At 35.8% G+C, this 19,226-nt stretch overlaps 3 protein-coding genes across 3 annotated transcripts in view; 2 read left to right on the top strand and 1 right to left on the bottom strand.

Annotated features, from left to right (window-relative positions):
* The window catches only part of LOC110382296 (A-kinase anchor protein 13), a 54,842-nt gene extending 47,498 nt beyond the window's left edge, over positions 1-7,344 (top strand). Inside the window, exon 34 of the mRNA XM_064040991.1 lies at positions 546-7,344. Within this exon, the coding sequence (XP_063897061.1) occupies positions 546-645 (100 nt within the window). The 3' untranslated portion in view covers positions 646-7,344. The remainder of the gene's footprint in view (positions 1-545) is intronic.
* LOC110382291 (uncharacterized) lies at positions 7,340-11,007 on the bottom strand. The gene is made up of 2 exons (XM_021342874.3): positions 10,851-11,007; positions 7,340-10,769 (listed from the first exon to the last, which is right to left on the bottom strand). The coding sequence occupies exon 2, from the start codon at positions 10,753-10,755 to the stop codon at positions 9,250-9,252; it is 1,506 nt and encodes a 501-aa protein (XP_021198549.3). The 5' UTR covers positions 10,756-10,769; positions 10,851-11,007; the 3' UTR covers positions 7,340-9,249.
* A 439-nt stretch (positions 11,008-11,446) lies between these two features.
* LOC110382290 (NSFL1 cofactor p47) lies at positions 11,447-19,103 on the top strand. The gene is made up of 9 exons (XM_049850345.2): positions 11,447-11,652; positions 12,216-12,438; positions 14,019-14,124; positions 14,668-14,750; positions 14,924-14,979; positions 15,779-15,900; positions 17,063-17,191; positions 17,739-17,865; positions 18,435-19,103. Exons 1-9 carry the CDS (start codon positions 11,548-11,550, stop codon positions 18,648-18,650), a joined length of 1,167 nt encoding a protein of 388 aa, XP_049706302.2. The 5' UTR covers positions 11,447-11,547; the 3' UTR covers positions 18,651-19,103.
* Positions 19,104-19,226: the final 123 nt, after the last annotated feature.

Raw genomic sequence — 19,226 nt, 5'->3', positions numbered from 1 at the left:
TACTCATCCTGCTGGGGAGATTTACCCATACTCAACGTGTTGGCAAGATTTACCCGTATCTACTGTGCTGGAGGGGAATTACCCATATTTACACTGGGCTAACGTGTTGTGACCGCAGAATGGGATTTGCTTCGGAGTGTGATGATTATGCCATCACCAGGTGATCAGAAAGGCCCGTTTTCAGCAGGGTGCACCACATGTACCTAACGACCACAAATATGACTAAACTCGGTAGAGTTGCTGACTATATGTCTTGAACAGTAAAATACAGGTTTTTCCTAAATTATGCACATTACTGTTAAACAAAAATAAAGTATTAAAAATGCTATTTGTACTAAACTAATAAAATACTGTTCATTTTTCTAAAATACTGTTTAGTATTCTACATGGACCCGAATATACATACATTTATTTCTTGTAAAAAACGTTGGCAACCCTAGAAAATTTTTAAATTCTATTTTAAAACTTACACAAAACATCTCGGATAAATGAACTACATAAATACTCTATTCGATTACAAAAACAAAACTCTAATTCATCCTCAGAACGAACACCTACCCGAAGCTGCCCGACAAGTTCCGAGTGCGTTCCCCAGACAGCTCGGCCCCGGCGGCGCCGGCGGAGGAGGAGGTGATCTTCTTCTGACAGACGCCGCCCGCGCAGCCGCACACGCGCTCCTGAGACTGTCGCCTCTCATAAGACCTTCCGACTTATGTAGCCCTGGTACTTTGCGTTCTCTTAGTTTACGTACCTAGATTTTATGCTGCCCTGGTACTTTGCGTTCACTTAGATGATTTTGTTTCCGATATTTTTCATTTAATTACTTAGATGATTTTTATATATTTTTGGTGAACTCGTAATGTGTGGCAGAGGTGAATGGATTCTACTGAATGTATAAGTTGACTAGCCGTTTCATCCGCGTCCCGTGGGAACTGCTGCCCGTACCATGAATGAAATATAGCCTACGGCACTCAGGAACATTGTAGCTACCTATCAGGGAAAGAATTTTTGAATTCCGGCCAGTCGATTCTAAAGATACATACAAACTTAAAGTTTTTACCTGTTCATAATATTAGTATAGATGGTTAATTATACTCCGTTTGAATATGCACACTAAAAGGTAGTCTTTGCTCAGCAAATACACTCGGCTATTTATTTTTCTGTCTGTCTAATGTTACATGACAGTGACAACAATAAATGTAGGTACATCAAAGCAAAAGTAAATTCTATTCATCTCTGCCTAAGATTTCACGACTGAAACTTTTGATTTCTTTAATTATGAACAGCAATGGAAATCCGTATGGATAACAAAGAAATATCTTGTAAGAATTTAAGCAACTTTCTAGAATTTTATCCTAAATACCACAGAAATGTTTTAATGAAAAAAATATTACAACTTTACGTATAAATTGGTTTTAATTGGGTCTAGTCAGTGTTTGACTATAACAAGATATGAAGTCTATTAACTTTACTATCATAATTAATAAACTCTTTTGCAAAAAAAGCGGGCACCTATACGGAATCTTGGTTTTAAGGACTTTAAGTGTATTTCAAAGGGTTTTAATGATTGTAGTATGTTTCTAGCATCAAAAGGGTTAGCCAAGCATGCGTGAGAGTGTATTCTAAATTTGAATTTTGTACAATTGCTAAGAAATTGGTTAAACCTTGTTTTGGACTAATTGCTGGCAGAATGTTCGTCGGTGTTTTGAAAAGTTTTTGAAGTGATTTTCAGAAAAATGATAATGCAGTTTTAATTAATAATTAATATACCTTTTTGTTAGATAAAAACATTTTTGAAAAACTATGCGTATTTGATTAAATTTTAACCTGCTCTAAACGGGCTATACTGATGATTGATGGCAATGTTAAGAGTTTCGGTATTTTAGTATGAAGCGTTCTATTGTTCAGATATTGTACCCACGTGTTTTAAAATATCGCTTTTTCATAATGAAACACTATTTAGAGGAGTATCAGTACTTTGGGCTGCGACAAAATCAATTTAAAGTAAGCAGTGCCAATCACAAGTCGTCTCCTATCAGACTTTGACATTTTTAAAAGTCTTGAAATTCTACAAAATACAGAAAATAGCGCATAGACTGCGAGCACGAGGTCTTAAGGTCTCGTAATCGCTGATTTTTAAACAACCCCGTCTCTTGGGAAACTCCGTAGACGTCTATAGATCTATGAGTCTGAGCGTTCAAATAGCGTGTTTTCATCCCACGGACATTTTATTAAATAAACTGGCCTGCACCGAGATTTTCTGGCACCTACAGCACTTTCCTGCTTAAATCATAACAATAATTGGCTATCTGCTCATTTCTTAAGAAACATACGTTTGGCCAACAATTTTGTATTCTTGACTCCCTTTCAGCCAAATCATCATTTAGTAACCCGATACCTATGGAGTTATCGAGAGCTTCAACCCGGCAATAATTTGACTTTTTAGATAGCTTTAATCCTCCTCATTATTTTTCATGAGGTTAATTTTAACATTTAGCACAAAATTTGATATTTTTTTATTGTCAAAGTTCGATAGGAGACGAGTTGTGATTGGCACTGCTTACTTTAAATTGGTTTTGTGGCAACCCAAGGTACTGATCCTCCTCTAAATAGTGTTTCATTATGAAAAAGCGATATTTTAAAACAGGTGGGTACAATATCTGAACAATAGAACGATTTATACTAAAATACCGAAACTCTTAACATTGCCATCAATCATCATTATAGCCCATTTAGAGCAGGTTAAAATTTAATCAAATACGCATAGTTTTTCAAAAATGTTTTTATCTAAAAAAAGGCACTTTAATCATTAATTAAAACCGCATTATCATTTTTCTGAAAATCACTTCAAAAACTTTTCAAAACACCGACGAACATTCGGCCAGTAATTAGTCCAAAACAAGGTTTGACCAATTTCTTAGCAATTGTACAAAATTTAAATTTGGAATACACTCTCACGCATGCTTGGCTAACCCTTTTGATGCTAGAAACATACTACAATCATTAAAACCCTTTGAAATACACTTAAAGTCCTTTTAACCAAGATTTCGCATAGGTGCCCGCTTTTTTTGCAAAAGAGCGTATTAGTGATGTACTGAGCAACGGGCAATGAGTCATTAAAATTGTCTACCAATTGAACATCTAAAATCGATTTAATTTTATCGATATTCGAGTCAGTACATCTCTAGTCCAAATAATATCATAATAAATAACGATCATGTAGAATCGTTTACTCTTTACACATAATTTTATCGATACTAACATTATTCAATAATAATTTTAAATAACTAAAAAAAAATATCACTAAAATATTTTACTGTATTTATTCTTGAAACTTTAAAATCAAAATAATTATATAAAAATTGAAGTAATTTGGCATTTAACGGCAGCTATATTTTATTTCTACAAATAACAAACACATTTATTACTAAGTACAAACAATACGAGCTTGAATAAATTATCACACATTCCATTTTAATGATTATGATCTCTATTTTAACACTTTTAAAGCCTATTTTACTGCAACAGTATTTTAACCGCAACTTTTGTACTAAGGCATCTATTTACACTGTTCCTTTTTATTTAAATTATTTATACTGAATAGGAAGGTCGAGTGAGGTGAAACTTAAAATAATTAGATAATAAATAAATAAATAAACTTCACATGTATACTTAATAACAAAAATATTTGTGACGAGTTTAGTCGATTACGATTGATCGATAAGAATCGACTAAAAAGTGTGCGTAAAAAATGATACTAACGTGAAAACGGACTATGCGTTCGCGCGAAAATGTACTTAGACGATAATAAGACAATTCTACTTTGTGTCAAAGTTCAAAATAATGAAGATCTGAGAGCTAATTTAAGTGACGGCTACTGTAATAAGCCGTTGCTGTAGAATATGTAACGAAATGTATATTATAACCAATAGAACAAAGATAATTAAATTTATTCGAGTTCCCTTTTACTTATAGATCGTTAGTCGATCTCGATCTCGAAACACAGGCATTGTTTTATTCGATACTTAGTCGAATTGATTCGAATAAAAGCTTGTGTTATACAGCCAATATGGAAATTTTATTCAAGAAAGAATAAAGTCACCTACTAATCGATTAGAGTCTATTCGATTACCTATTTATAAGTAAAAAGGATACTAATTTAAGGTTTTAACTGTAGAACAATGTCTACACTTAGCGGTCTATAGGTAAACGATAGAAATTGTTATATTAGAAGTTTTGGAAAAGTAAATGAAAATTCTTGTTGTTGAAATCATACATTGGTATATGTATATGTTGGCAACATTTACCAATATGGCGGGTTATTAGTATTCCAAATTCAAATAAATGTCAAAAAATTGATTGTTACAAAAGGATAAATATTTTTTTCCCAATATTGGTAAATGTTTGCAACTTAGGAATTAAAAAATGTTTGAAATTATAAAAATTGTTTGTTATTGGGACATTTTACATACATTTAACTTTTTGAATCACTTGTTACTCGGTATTTACTGTTTCGTGTTGTATGGGGGCAAGACTCAATGCGACTCAAATAGCACTGAAAACATAGACTTAGCTGGGATCTAGAGAGTGGACACTTTTAATTCATATACTAACTATGTATATCAAAAAATGTGTGCTCTGGACATTCGTTGGTGAAAAATTTAGATCTAAATAAGTCCTTTGCAGTTTTTTTTGTTAAATAGAGTACTCTTTATCTGATCCCAAATAAGTCTATGCACAGAAAAATAAAAATTCTATTTCTCCACTCAAACAATATTATCTCGAGCACGCCGTTTCAAAACAAATTCATATATATTTTCAATAGTAATGTAATTGTTACATTTTATAAGCAAATACGTTTTAATAATAACTGTTAACTGTATATATGTTGGCGTATTTACTATTATATGTAATAGAATGTTATCCGAATATTATGTACTTGTAATTAAAGTTTCGGAGTGGCAATTGTTTGTAAAGGCTAACGATTATTATGTAAATGCTTGTCTGTTTGGTAACGAGCCAGATAATGAGCTTAGCTTCGAGTGCTATAAGGCTGCATCAAAGTTGTGTATAAAGAAAGAAGGAATAAGTGCGGTACTAAGCCTTTTATTTAAAAACATTCAATTGCTAGTCTGCCAGCCGAATTGAACAGACAAACTTCCCTATGCCCCCGAAATTCAACTTTAAAGTAACTGACTAAAGGTTGATTTTCTCTCACCAAATATATTCGCTGGTCTGTTGGTTCGGCTGCTACAATATATTCTAGGTTTGTGTGCAGCTATTGTGTGTTTAAAGGTTTCATTCGTTTGAACGCTGTCTATGCGTTTTGCGGCAATAATCCAATATGAATAATAGTGTATGCGGTCGGGTATCCCGTCAGGAACAATTTTCTTTGCTCAGAAACTGACAAAAGCTCATTATATAACTTCTGCCAATCAACTCCGACCGCAAAATATGGGAACTTGGTTCCAAAAAAACTTCTTTGTAATATATTAATTTGACAAAAACGTATGATATCCGCACACAACAGTTGTTTAGCTCATTTAGAATACTGTTGTTATTAAAAAAAAAAACTCATAAGACTATGTAACTATTTTTCGTGCATTTACTGTAATCCTTTTTACTATTTAGTCTTTAGACAAGGTGATATTTTAAATCTATTTTCTTGTTTAGGAATACCTTTTCATACTGTGTGTATATATATTGACGTTGATGTTTGAACATATTAATCTTAAGATATATCTTATTGACCGAACACTAGAGTTAGGTGTCTATCGGGAAATCTTCAAATTGCAATAAAATTATGCATAAATATTATTCGATACAAAAATGTTTAATGAATTAAGAGAAGTATATGGCAATTTTAAATTAGTAGTTTAAAAAGATGTTTTAAATTGGATTTAGAGTTTACTACTTTTTATTATAATTTGTGTATATCGTCGGCGTTCCGCCGGAGGTTTCGACTTCAAAACATCATGACAATAAATAAATAATGTTCTATTTTTCTGAACGAGTACATGAACCGATCATGTTTACTCTAGTGAGACCGCAAGCTACTCACTGCGCTTTATTTTACAAAAATGCTTATTAAGGCCATTGATATTTTCTACTAATATTCAATCAAATTATACGCTTTTTAATACAATCGCATTCCAATGGCCAGAAAACGATGCATTTAAATAATTATTGTTCCTTAAATAGAATATAAAGTTTATCTTATTCATTGGGTATTTTGCTATTATAGACATAAGCATAATATTGCATTTAGATAATTAACTGGATACAGAACGGGGCTTATTTTATTAGCGATCTATTGAAACCGTTATTTCATCTAATACAGAATTATTGTATGTTCAAAATGTTGAAAAAAATATTGTCTATTTTGACCTCTTCAAACTAAAATATATGTGAGCCTAGCATGAGGTATTTGCGAGAGCAAAATAATATAATATACAGCAACAATATACAAAAGTAACGTATGTATTTCAAACATGTTTTTCTTAACATAGTTGCAGTAAGTCTAAAATAGTTTTTATTTTCGTTCACCAACTAAACTAGTAGATTAAAAGTAGTGTTGCTAGGCTCACAAGATACTAAAGAGGTCCCTATACAAATAGTTATATACGCATATTTACTTTCAGAGTTTAAAAATACTACAAAATATTAATATTCTTGAGCTTTCAATGCAGTTTGCATTGCGCCCTTATGTACAGGAACTCAAGTGTCCGTGCCTTCTATAGTGATTAAATTCAGTTTTTAACAGCTATGCTTTCACATTTACGTTTAGAGAAATACCTTCTACGTAGAATATTATCATGAATAATATCCATTTGACGGCAAAAATAGAGAAAAATCGTTATGTTCTCTTAAATATGCTGTTATGTAGAAATTATAATGGGTTTCGTTGTACAGTAGAACACAAAGCCATCACTATGTAATCCATGTATTTTGTTCGATGACGTCACAAATGGTCGTCATTCCCATAGACGTTATTTAGTGAGATAAAACCAGTACTTAACACCGTAGCCTATTAAGTTCGCTCGTTGCAATATTTAAAAAACTTATATAAGCTTTAAAATATATTTATATTTTAGTTAAACCCTCCTAATTTTTCCTATTATTTTGTGGCAACGACAATACTGTATGTATTGCTCAAATTATGCTCATTTTTAATCCTTGTACTTATTTCTATAGTGATATTAATATTTTATTCGTGTAACGAACTGCGGTTCGTGTTTGATTATAAGTTTAATCTTGTGTTTTTAATTGATCTGTGAGGATTAGCGGGCGTTGCCTGCCTTGTACTTAGAATAGATGACAGAAATAAACATTTACCTAGTATCATTTATGTGTTTTATTTTATTGTAAACAATGGCAGTTAGTGGATGTTAATATACACTCAGTGTTAGTACGAACCAGTCTTTGGAAGAAACAAATATATCGTTGCAAAGACTATGCTCTTATTTAAATTATTTATTTTGAGTAGATTTCAACAAGCCAACACTCGAGCAATCACTTTTTTAAACATTTCTTTGTATTATATTCAGTCTTAAGAAATAATATGTCACCTCTATTCTGAAGTGAAACATTGAAATCTACTCAAGATTTTTTATTAATTACAAACTTTAAAGTAACTCCAATAACGTTGCTTTTTCATTGGCAAGTTAACAATACAAGTGCGTTATAAAATTGTATATTATTTTAGTATAATATTGGACTAGGGTTACATATAGTATGGAAGTGCTTATTATTACTGCTATGTGATAATTTCTTAATATTTTAAATAATAATATACAGTATTGTGTTTGAAAGCATTCAGAAACACTGTGGGCAATAGGCATGGAGAATAAAAACATAGGCAAGAGGCGACTAAATGCCTCAACGAGTGGAACAGCGAATAATCAAAGAAACCTGAACCTTAACAAGAATAATTAAGGTATATTTATTCACTCCTTAAAATAAAAAACCATAGTTACTTATTTCATACAGGAAATAAAATTAATAACTCTTGAAAACAAAGAAACAAAAATAAGAATAAAATAAACAATGGAAGACTTAAAAGACAAATGAAAATATTTCCACTTTGAATGACAATATTTATTTTTGGAAATTAATAAAACAATCATTTTAAATGAGATAAAAATCTCAAGTAAAAAAATACTGAACTAAGCAACCTTGTTTTGAGATCTATATTAAAATTATGTATTCATACAATAAAACTACTGGCTGACTATAATTTCGATGAAAATAACTTGTTAGGACATCAAAAGGAAGTACAGGATTCTGCTATTATTCAAAAAGCAGTCTTATTACGTAGGTTTAAGGAGGAAAATTGGGTATGTATTATCCTATCTAGCCACCACTATAATCAAGGCACATCTTAACAATATTTTCTATAATGATTCCTAAATTCACTAATTTCCTTCTACATTACCGATCTCCTAAGTTATAATACCTGGAAGAAGTTAACTAAAGCCACCATTTGTAGTAAGAGGCGACTCATTATTATTTTTCTACTACACTATATTTAGGGCAATAAAGTTCTCGAGTGGCAATCGCGACCCAGAAAACGCAGCGTGGGCAGGACAACCACAATTTGGATGGACGGGCGATCTGGCCAAGGTTGCCGGGAAGCAGTAGATGCAGGTTGCTGAAGAGGTTGATTGCGAACCTTGGGGGAGGCCTTTGTCCAGAAGTGGACGTCTTTCGGCTGACACGACGACACTATATTACAATTCTTAGAAAAAGTATTCATATATTGCCATTGTCGCTTGGCCACAAGGGACTGTCGCATCGGTCTCTCCAAAGGGTGGCTTAATTCTAGCTACAACTTTTTTTAAAGACTATTCCTAAACTTTATGTAAAATATAATTACCTAAATTAAAAAGTAAAAACAGAATTCGACTATCCAGGCAATTAATTTTATACCATTATTTTTTAATTTAACAAACCTTGAATAAATTCAACAACATTAAAAAAGTAAATTCCAACAAAAAATTTAAATTTGTTCATGAATTGCTGCAAATAAGCTATGTATGACCAATCGTTTAAATAATATGGCGTTCAGGTCATTCATATTAACTTATTTTAATACTTCAATGAGGATAATGATTGAGAAATCACAAGCGTACCAAGTCTTAATTATAGAAATTATGCTTTGCATTGTTGAGACAATTCTCATGATACATTTAATTCATTCCTATAGGATACCAACTATAATATTCAACCAACATTCCTATTCATTTGAATTCATAACATATCCCTAACAAATTCGTTTGTATTCTTCTCCCAAATCTTACCCGATCTGTACAGCCTATAGATTTTATTGCTAACTAAATTCTGACCAAACTTCGTCATCGCACCTTCGAACTTGTGTTGGAATACCTGCATCTGTGTCTCATTGTACCCCACGCCACTAGGATTGTATTGTTTCGGATCCCTACACTCAGTATACTTGTGTGCAGCCAATATTTCTATTGGCAACACTTTAGTACTCGAGTTAACAGTAAATATATCTTCGAATGTCTGCATGGCATCCAAATTCCTCACATATACTGACTTCAATTCTTGAGACATCATGTAGTAATGTGTCTTCTTCATTATCTCAGGATAACCTTCCTCAGTCCTGTCATCATCAGCTTGATTCAAACAGAACAAAAGAGGTTTCACTTCCAGAGTTTTAAACTTCCTTGTTGGGTCAAAATCATTGAATATTTCTTTAACATTATTGTGTACTCTTGGTGCTAAGAACTCGTCCCAAGCCATCACCATAGCATGACTTACTTTTTCAGCTTCCTCTTTATCATATCTAAAATTCCTGAACAAGCAATCAAGCTCAATAGCATCCCTAACAATACTATAAGACTTAGCAAATATAAATGGATAGTTCAACGGGAAGAATTGTATGTTCCACTGGGTTATATCAGTTGGCAGTAAATTCAGTCTCCGGATAATATCTTCAGATATCATGCTGTCATATATGGTGAAGTAATTAACGCCCATCATGTGATGAAAGACTAGGAACTCTATGAATGAATCCCTGGATACCAATGGCACTTGATTTGGTATGACACAAATGGCTGGTTCTATGTTATTGACGAATTTGATACTGCTACTCTCTCTAGGCTTTCTCTTAGTATTCACTTCTATAACTCTGTTAATTGGGGCATGTATTGGGTTGATATTATAATCATTCATGTAGAAACTTATCCCTTTTGGTTTACCCAAATTCTTGTTCAGTGAACACTGGAAGATGTATAAGCGGAAATCATTGATTGGTTCTGATACAATTTTGTAAGTGAACCTGCCTGCTTTTGGTTTGTTAGTGTTCTCCAGCCAGATGTTGCAACGAAAGTTCGGTGGGACGTGCGCCTTACCGATCACTATAGTGTCAATGTTATGGGCATGCATTGGCGTCAACTTATCATACTTCTGATATGATCTCAAGAAAGATGAATAGGAGTAAAAGTTTTCGTCAATCTGCTGAAACAGTGGCGGCGTTTCACGGATTTCCATCGACGAGTTTCGGAGTATTTCAGACAGCATCGTCGCGTTAAACCCGGGGCCGCAGAACTCGATTTCAGACAGCCCCGGTTTGCCAAAGAAATTCAGTACTTCTAGTACATATCTAAGCCTGTAGTATTCGTGGCGGTATATGAGTAATGTAACAATACTCATAAAGCACACTATGACGAGTATAAGTTGATAATATTTCCTCATTGTGGTGGTCCCTGCTGAGTTTCGCGAAGTCTTCATTTATTCACCGGCATCTAGAAGCATTACGTATGTTTGACAAATTGGAGACTTACTATAAATACAAGATGTACAATGGATAAAGTTGTATAACTTACCTATTCACTCATGAACAGAAATAAAACTAAAATAATAGTTTTTAACTACGCTTTTCATTTCACAGCATTGCAGATGATTGTGATGAATGAATGAAGAAATTATGAATAGACCAAGTGTCAGTGACCGACCACTACTTACTACTGTCACGTTGACACTGACTGCTGAACATTTGACATTCTAATGTGTTCATTTTCTGTATGTTGGTCATCCCGAATTTAGTTTTTCTCGTTAGAGGTGAGATTATTCGGTATGAGATAAATAAAGATAAAAACTATGTCTTTGTGTGATTTATGTATTACTCATGTATTACTGGAGTTGTTCATCAAGCAGAGTGATAAGACTCTTGAAAAATAAGCCACTTGATAAGCAAGCCCGTGTCAAAGCTATAAATACTCCTTTACTTTTGGTAGACCACATTTATACGCTGCGGCAGGTTACACAGAAGACCGAAGAGTATAATCAGTAATTGGCGTTTGTAGACTGCAAAAAACATTTCGAAGGAGAGAAAAGATCAGCCTGCCTGAAATTAGTTTTATACATTAGTCGATTAAGCATTAATAGTCTGAATGCGAACCTCACCCCTAGTCAAATGTCAATTCTGCCAAAGTAACAAAATAAAACCAAAAGCGAGCAAGTCATCGGCGTTTTCATGGAATGTCTTGTATAGTTGAATAGAAAATAAAATAAATTCTAAATATGTCCACCAATAAGGAAGAGACTTTGAGACAGTTTTGCGATGTTACTGGCGCGGATGAGGGTCGGAGCAAGTTTTTCCTGGAGTCATCTAACTGGCAGCTAGACGTAAGTGAATTACTTGTTTTAACACCTTTTTGATGTTTTTCGCGTCATATTAACAGTTTATCAGCACGGTTGCAATGTCAGTGTCCCTTTTGAATTGAATTTCATCAGTTTTGTTTTGGTTTTGACCTAAATTTGAGGCTTGCACTCTGTATTGGTTAAAATTCTTGTTATGCTTAAAACAAAGATCATTATGCAGGCACATTAGTTACGTCGCATTAATTTAAGTATAAGCTATGTTTATGTAGCGTTTACATGATATAGATGATTTACATGAGCTGTATAATCAATAAGTTTTCCAGATTTGTGTATTGGTCAATGAATGCACCATATTTATTGGAGATTGCTTTGTTGGCTGTTCAATTTTAACAAAAGTTCGTCAACTAAGTAGTTTCTTTTTATGGAGAACTAAACAAGAATCTTATAAGAGTGTCTCTTAACACTATTCTAATGCTCTAAGCTTACAAACAACCACTGGCACATGTCACCTAACAGAAAACAGTTTATATACTCTCTACAGTCGACAAAAAAATACCCACAAAAAATAACCTGTAAACAAATTGCAGGTAGCCCTATCCAGCTTCTACGAGCACGGTGGTAACGCAGACGAGGCCCCAGCTAACCCTGCAGCGGCTGCCTCATCCCTGCCAACACTATCAGACAGTGATATGGAGTCACCTCCTGGGTCGCCTCTCGCAGCCCAAAAGAAAGACAAGAAGAAGGCACCAAGCTCAAAGTTTGCGACCTTAGACTCTTTGCAGCAAGAGAGCTCCAGTGATGAGGAAGAAGGTGAGATTTATGAACATCACATTAAAATCTTATCAAAGTTATCCTGTCCTGGTTTTCAATTGGCATGTTCAATGCTCATTGGATCATTCAGATCTGAGTTGGTACATTGGTAACATCATTCAATTATAACATGAGTGCATTTCTGTTCAATTTATAACATTTGGTAAGAGTAGCATCTGAAGACACAACCCTGATTTAAGTGTTCTACTATGTAGAGACTGTAGTATCCAAGACTCGTATACCTTCTTTGCAAAGGGTAATTAGGTTTATTTCTCAAATGTAAAATGTGGTTAAAATACTTTTTGCAAGAACCAGCATGATTCTGCTACAAATATGATATTGCAATGAGGCATGTGCAAAGCATTCTCGAAAAAGTGCATTCCATCCAATGTAGCTAAACACATAGGCAGTCATCACACTCAAAAATCATAGGGCATTTCTAATTAAAACAATAAACCAATCCCTTAAAAATTAAAACAGGTTTTTTTAAAACAGTAAGAAAAAATTGCCGATGGCTAACACAGCGAATACAAGTTAGAATGCATGAGTACTTTGGCGACCGAGCGTCTTGTTCCAAAGACAAAACTCCTCCCCTGAGTGAACACGAACCTTCTGTTAAGGACGCCTATGCACAGGCAGTTGATGATGGGATCTCAAACAATTCCGACTTCTCCCAAGAGATGCATAGACTGAAAGTCGAAGTGGAGAGATTGTTGTGTCAGAATAGTGAGTTGAGGAAAGAGATTGCAAGAATGAAAGGGGAGGAGCCTCCTGATGCGAATGAGGCAGGTCTGTGCATTCTGTCTTGTAGTGTGTTGGTTGTAGATACAAGAGGTATTCACTAGGTCTCGATGTCTTGAAAGCCTTTCCACATTTCTCAATGTCGTGTAAAATATGAAGTTAAACTGCATTTTTGTGGGTCGCAGTCTTCTCTTCGTCGCAAGGAAAGCCATAAAATCTTGCAAATCACGCTTTCTTGCAAAGTCACTTGTTTGGCATTAGTTGAACAGGACATTACCTAGTGAATACCGACCTTGAGATCACTACAGATAGACTGTATAGACCTAACTTGTTCGAAACCAGTTATGACCTAGAAATGTCCCCATCTTTGTTATAATTTAGACCAGGGAATTCCCCGACTTTATTACGCGGGACACTTTATGTATTTGTTTTACGTAGACTGATAATTCCCCGATATCTACAGATAGACTGTATAGATTTGCTTTAAAATTTTATCAATTATGAACTAGAATTCCCCCATCTTCCTAATATTTTAGGCGGGGAATTCCCCAAATGTTATTGCGGGGCATACAGCAAACAGTCCCTGATATTAATGAACGGTGCCCACGCTTTATTGAGTCTTTATCTCGGCAAGATAAAGTTCGGTACTAAGTATTCATAAACTGGTTTCTGCCAGCGGATTCTCTTGTTTCCCGAGAAAATAAAGTACTCCCCTAAAAAGTAGCCTATGTTATTATTCTTTATAAGCCATTTTACTGCTAAGCTTCATACCAGTTCTGTAGAGTGTGTTTTTTCTTCAGTTAATTTGTTTCTAATAGTTTCCGTATTCATTGTTTCAGGTCAAGCATTCTATGCAGGTGGTTCGGAGAGGTCTGGACAGCAGATCTTAGGACCGGGGAAGGGGAGAAAGGACATAGTCACTGAAGTGTTCAAGAGTGTTAGAGAGTAAGTAATGCGATTTAGCCAAATAAACACTGACTGTGTTTCATAGGGCACGTTAAACTGTAGGTCCCGGCTGTCATTGAACATCCTTGGCAGTCGTTAAGGGTAGTCAGAAGCCAGTAAGTCTGACACCAGTCTTGAATTGGGGTATTGGGTTGTCCGAATAACTGGGTTGAGGAGGTCAGATACGCAGTCGCTCATTGTAAAACACTGGAACTCAGCTGCATCCGGTTAGACTTTAAGCCGACTTCAACATAGTTGGGAAAAGACTTATCAGATGATGACATTTTGATAAACACATACATATGTACAAACATAACAAACCTACCTAATACTGACTACTAAACTTGTCCTCAAAGATATACTTTAATGTAGTTCGGTAATTATGTTTAGCTCATCCCAAACGTGATGGCGGGGAAACCATTTCTAGATATCAGAGGCCGTTGGAAAGAGCGTGATGTGTATGTGAGCTGCTATTAAGTTTGGCGAGATCTTTACCAAAGATAAAATGAGGCGTTATTTCTCATAACTTTTGTTGTATTACAGGCGCGGTGCAGTCGTGTTTGAAGATGAACCATCTTCGACAAGCCGAGGGCGTTCAGCTTTCAGCGGTGTTGGATACAGACTTGGTAAATATAACAACCACTTTCAAGTTGTGAAGGGTGGGCTTTTGGGGGGCTTTCCTCGTATTTGATTTGACTTTTGACTTTCAGAAGGTCTTGCATTTAAGTCCAGTAAGGCAAAAGTTTAATAATAACATAAACATCCCTTTTATTTATCAAGTTACATTATTTTTTTTCAGGTCAAACAGCTGATGACCACGAACAAGCTCCACCTGCAGGCAATCAGCAGCAACAAGTAAGTTTTTAACATACTTTCACATATAGGACAGGAAGAACAGTAAGCATAGCAATGTTATCACTATATACATACATATGTAGTATAAAACAAAGTCGCCTTTTCTGCTCTTATGTCCCATTGTATGCTTTTAAATCTTCAAAACTACGCATCCAATTTTCATGCGGTTTTTTTAACACGCTTATATCAGCTTCACTTGTAACTATGTATGTAAGAAAATCTTAACTAAGAAACGTAACAAAAAGTATGTTTTTTAGTTTTTTTAACTATTTTTGTTTTTAACAGATAGATAATTAAAGAGCAAGGTTTACATATATGTACAATAACATCCATCAAATAGTGGGGAAATACTGTTTGAAGTCGGAACAGGTCGCTAGTCTATACATATAATAAAATGATAGGAAAGTCAAAACTGTACATGGAATATTTTTTTAAAAGAATACTTGGGGGGGTGATCCATAATTGATTCTTAACCCAAATATGTAGTTTTTAGAATTTTTGTCTGTATGTCTGTTTGTCTGTATGTTTGTCCCGGATAAACTCAAAAAGTACAGCATGGATTAAAATAAAATTTTGCATGACTATTACCTGGGGGCCGGTTCAACACATAGGCTATATATTATCACGCTATCACCTAAGGGGGATGAGCAATGAACAATTAAATGCACGAGAATGCAGACGAAGTCGCGGGCAACAGCTAGTAAAAAATATTACGAAGAAAATTTCCGAGTCAAATAGATTTCATGTCTAATATTACATACAAGATCTTCAAACGACTTATATTGTAATGCCCTTTCAGACCGACCAGCCGCGTTCGGTTCGCCTGCGCCTGTACCGCGAGGGCTTCACCGTGGACTCGGGGCCGCTGCGTCACTACACAGACCCTGATCATGCTGATTTCCTCAACTGCATACGTAGAGGGTGAGTTTGTATGATACAGTGAGTGAGTGGGTATACAGGGTGTGTCGTTCACAATCTTATTAAATCTAATCACATATACTTTATGATATTCTATGGCGAATTGTAAAAAAAATAAGCTAATCCATTCAGTGGTTTAGCCACAGGAGTCATTTTTCGTTTTTCTAATTTACAACATCATGTGTAAAGCAGAGATAAAGTTAGGAGTATCGTATGTTTTGATCAGTTGACAACTGTCAGTTTTCAAGGGAGAGTTTCAATTGTTTGTAATGACTGACTTTTATATGGTGTTCTAATTTTCGCACATTTTTATTCTATTTACTTTGTTTGAAAAATGCATTTTTTTATTTATATGTATTTTTCTTTTTCCTTTGCGCTAATCGACATATAATAACCAGTATATTAACGCATTTTATTTAATGTGATTATGAACGACACACCCGATATAAGTTCATCGTATTGTGAGTGAGTGGGTATAATATCACTTCATCGTATTGTAAGTGAGTGGGTATAAGACTTTATCATTTTGTGAGTGAGTGGGTAAATGTCCTCATTGTTTCGTGAGTGAGTGGGTATATGACTTCGTCGTTTTGTGAGTGAGTCAGTGGGTAAATGTCCTCATTGTTTCGTGAGTGAGTGGGTATATGACTTTGTCGTTTTGTGAGTGAGTGAGTGGGTAAATGTCCTCTATGTTTCGTGAGTGAGTGGGTATATGACTTCGTCGTTTTGTGAGTGAGTAAGTGGGTAAATGTCCTCTATGTTTCGTGAGTGAGTGGGTATATGACTTCGTCGTTTTGTGAGTGAGTGAGTGGGTAAATGTCCTCTATGTTTCGTGAGTGAGTGGGTATATGACTTCGTCGTTTTGTGAGTGAGTGAGTGGGTATATGACTTCGTCGTTTTGTGAGTGCGTGAGTGGGTAAATGTCCTCTATGTTTCGTGAGTGAGTGGGTATATGATTATATCTATATTCACCTTTCGTGGGTGAGTGTTTGAATGAAGACAAGGACATAAAAAAATACTTTTAGGTAATATAATCGCAAAGATAACTCCACATATCGAATGTTAACTTAGGTAGAACATAAAAAAAAAAACATTTTATTTTTTAATTTCCCGCTACCAGTCGAAGCATTCGCCTTTAATATTAACATAATTTATATTTCTATAGCGAGATTCCCCCTGAGCTGTCGGGTTCGGGCGAGGTTCGCGTCTCGCTGGAGGACCGGCGCCACGAGGAGTGTCCGCGACACATCGCCAAGCCGCAGCCCTTCTCCGGCAAGGGACATCTGCTCGGCAGGTAAATATGCAAAAAGGCGAGGCAGATAATGTGGTAAAAATTTCTACTAATATTATAAAGCTGAAGAGCTTATTGGCTTGAACGTTCTAATCTCAGGAAGTCAGGTTAGATAGCCCATTTTCCCATCGAGCCCATCGAGGAAGGCTACTTTTTATCAGGGTTCGTGCAGAGGTTCCCATGGGATGCAGGTGAAACCGCTGGCAGAAGCTGGTATTATATAAAAGGGGTGGGCAAATGATGTGGCAAATATTATACACTGGCTTCCGCCTGCGGCTTCGCTCTCGAGGTGTGTCTTTTTATCATCGAGGGTATCACCTATCTACGTTTTTGCGTGAAAGATTAACAAATATACATCCATACATACATTCTCACAAACTTTAACATAATATTAGTAGGCACCACCCTATGCAGGTGGGTAGTCAGAAGCCAAAAGAGTCTGATAACGCAGATGAGTCATTCCCGACTACAGTATTTTATTACCTGATTACAAGGATTCGTTCGGTCTTTTATAAAACAGTACAATAACACATATGTGTGATATTTCCAGCCCCACGCCACCGACAGTGGGCGCCACAGCGCCGGTGGCGGGCGACGCGGGCGACCGCGCCGCCAACCAGCGCGCCGCGCAGGAGGCTGTCAAGCTGGACGATGCTGCACCCGTCACTACTATACAGGTACAGGCTTTTTATAGTACCACTGCTGGACATTGGTCCCATCTCATGGGACAACCTAATAGACAGACATGTGTTGCTGGGTAGTTTCTTGCGCCATTTATTCTTCCCAGAAAACACATAGGAAGTGGTGAAGAGCGGGCGCTTTGGGGGCTGTCTTTTGTTTTTGACGTTCGAAAAGTGCCGATTTATCAGCCTTATATGAATAAACGTTTTTGAGTTGAGTTTGAGGTAGTGAATGAGCGTTAATCACCAGGCTTGCTCAATGTGGGTTGGTGATTTTAGACTCAAGACCTCGGCATGGATTGACCAGGTTACCTCAACTATATTATTAGTAGTCATTCAATCTAATATACCGTTAGGAAGAACAATTACCTAAATTATATCAATATCTTTAAGGACGGCACTTAAAGCAGTCGTCCCCGAATGCTACTCAATAGCAGTCGGGTTTGAGAAAACTCTGACAACACAGGCTTGCACCCTGCAGCTCACTCGATTAGAAAATTAAGATCAATATCTTTTAATAAATATTTTTAGTAACAAAACCTTAACAAGCCCGATTTAATTTTCAGTTCCGCCTAGCGGACGGCAGCCGCCTCACAGGGCGTTTCAACCACTCGCACACAGTGGGTGACTTGCAAGCGTACGTGTCCCGCGCCGAGCCCGCGTACCAGCTGCAGGCATTCGTCCTTCTCACCACGTTCCCCAGCCGCGAGCTGGCCGACCCGGCCGCTACCCTCGCCCAAGCAGACATACTCAATACCACCCTCCTCCAACGGCTCAAATAGACCTTAAAAACCATGTAATAAGGTCCATTCTCGGTTAACAGCGCCCGTTACTTACGACGTTTCACTTTTTAGCTCGTTTTTTTTGTTGAGATTTTGCGCAAATGTGGTCTTTTTGCGCAGAATTGGTGTTTTGTGAATATACTTGAAGATTCTTGTAGTACTGTAGTTATTCAGTGACGTTTATACATTCTATCTATATTGTAATATTTTGCGCAAAATCTCAACACGGGCGCAAAGTTTAGCGCAATTCGAACACACGAATAGAACGCTCCAAAACGCATTTATAGATCGGCTTTTAGGATTTTTAAAGTTTAAACTATTGGTCCGTTTTGTTCGTGTGTTTACTATTTACGTATTTTTATACGTAACGAAATGGGCGCTGGAGCTATTTATACGCGATCTCGCGAGTGAAACAGTGTATTGGTCAATAAATAAAGTTTTTAAGTTCCTTTATGATGGTTTATTTTAATGGGGGAGGGGAATATGAGGACTACAAAGAACTCAAATCAATTAAAATAATAGTGAAAGAATATCTCTCATTTTCAACAAATGATCCTGAACGGCTTATAGGCCAAG

The sequence above is a fragment of the Helicoverpa armigera genome, chromosome 24, assembly GCF_030705265.1.
Source record: "Helicoverpa armigera isolate CAAS_96S chromosome 24, ASM3070526v1, whole genome shotgun sequence".
NCBI classification, from domain to species: Eukaryota; Metazoa; Arthropoda; class Insecta; order Lepidoptera; family Noctuidae; genus Helicoverpa; species Helicoverpa armigera.
Note: the sequence above shows the minus strand (reverse complement) of the source record. Positions and strands in the feature narration are given on the sequence as shown.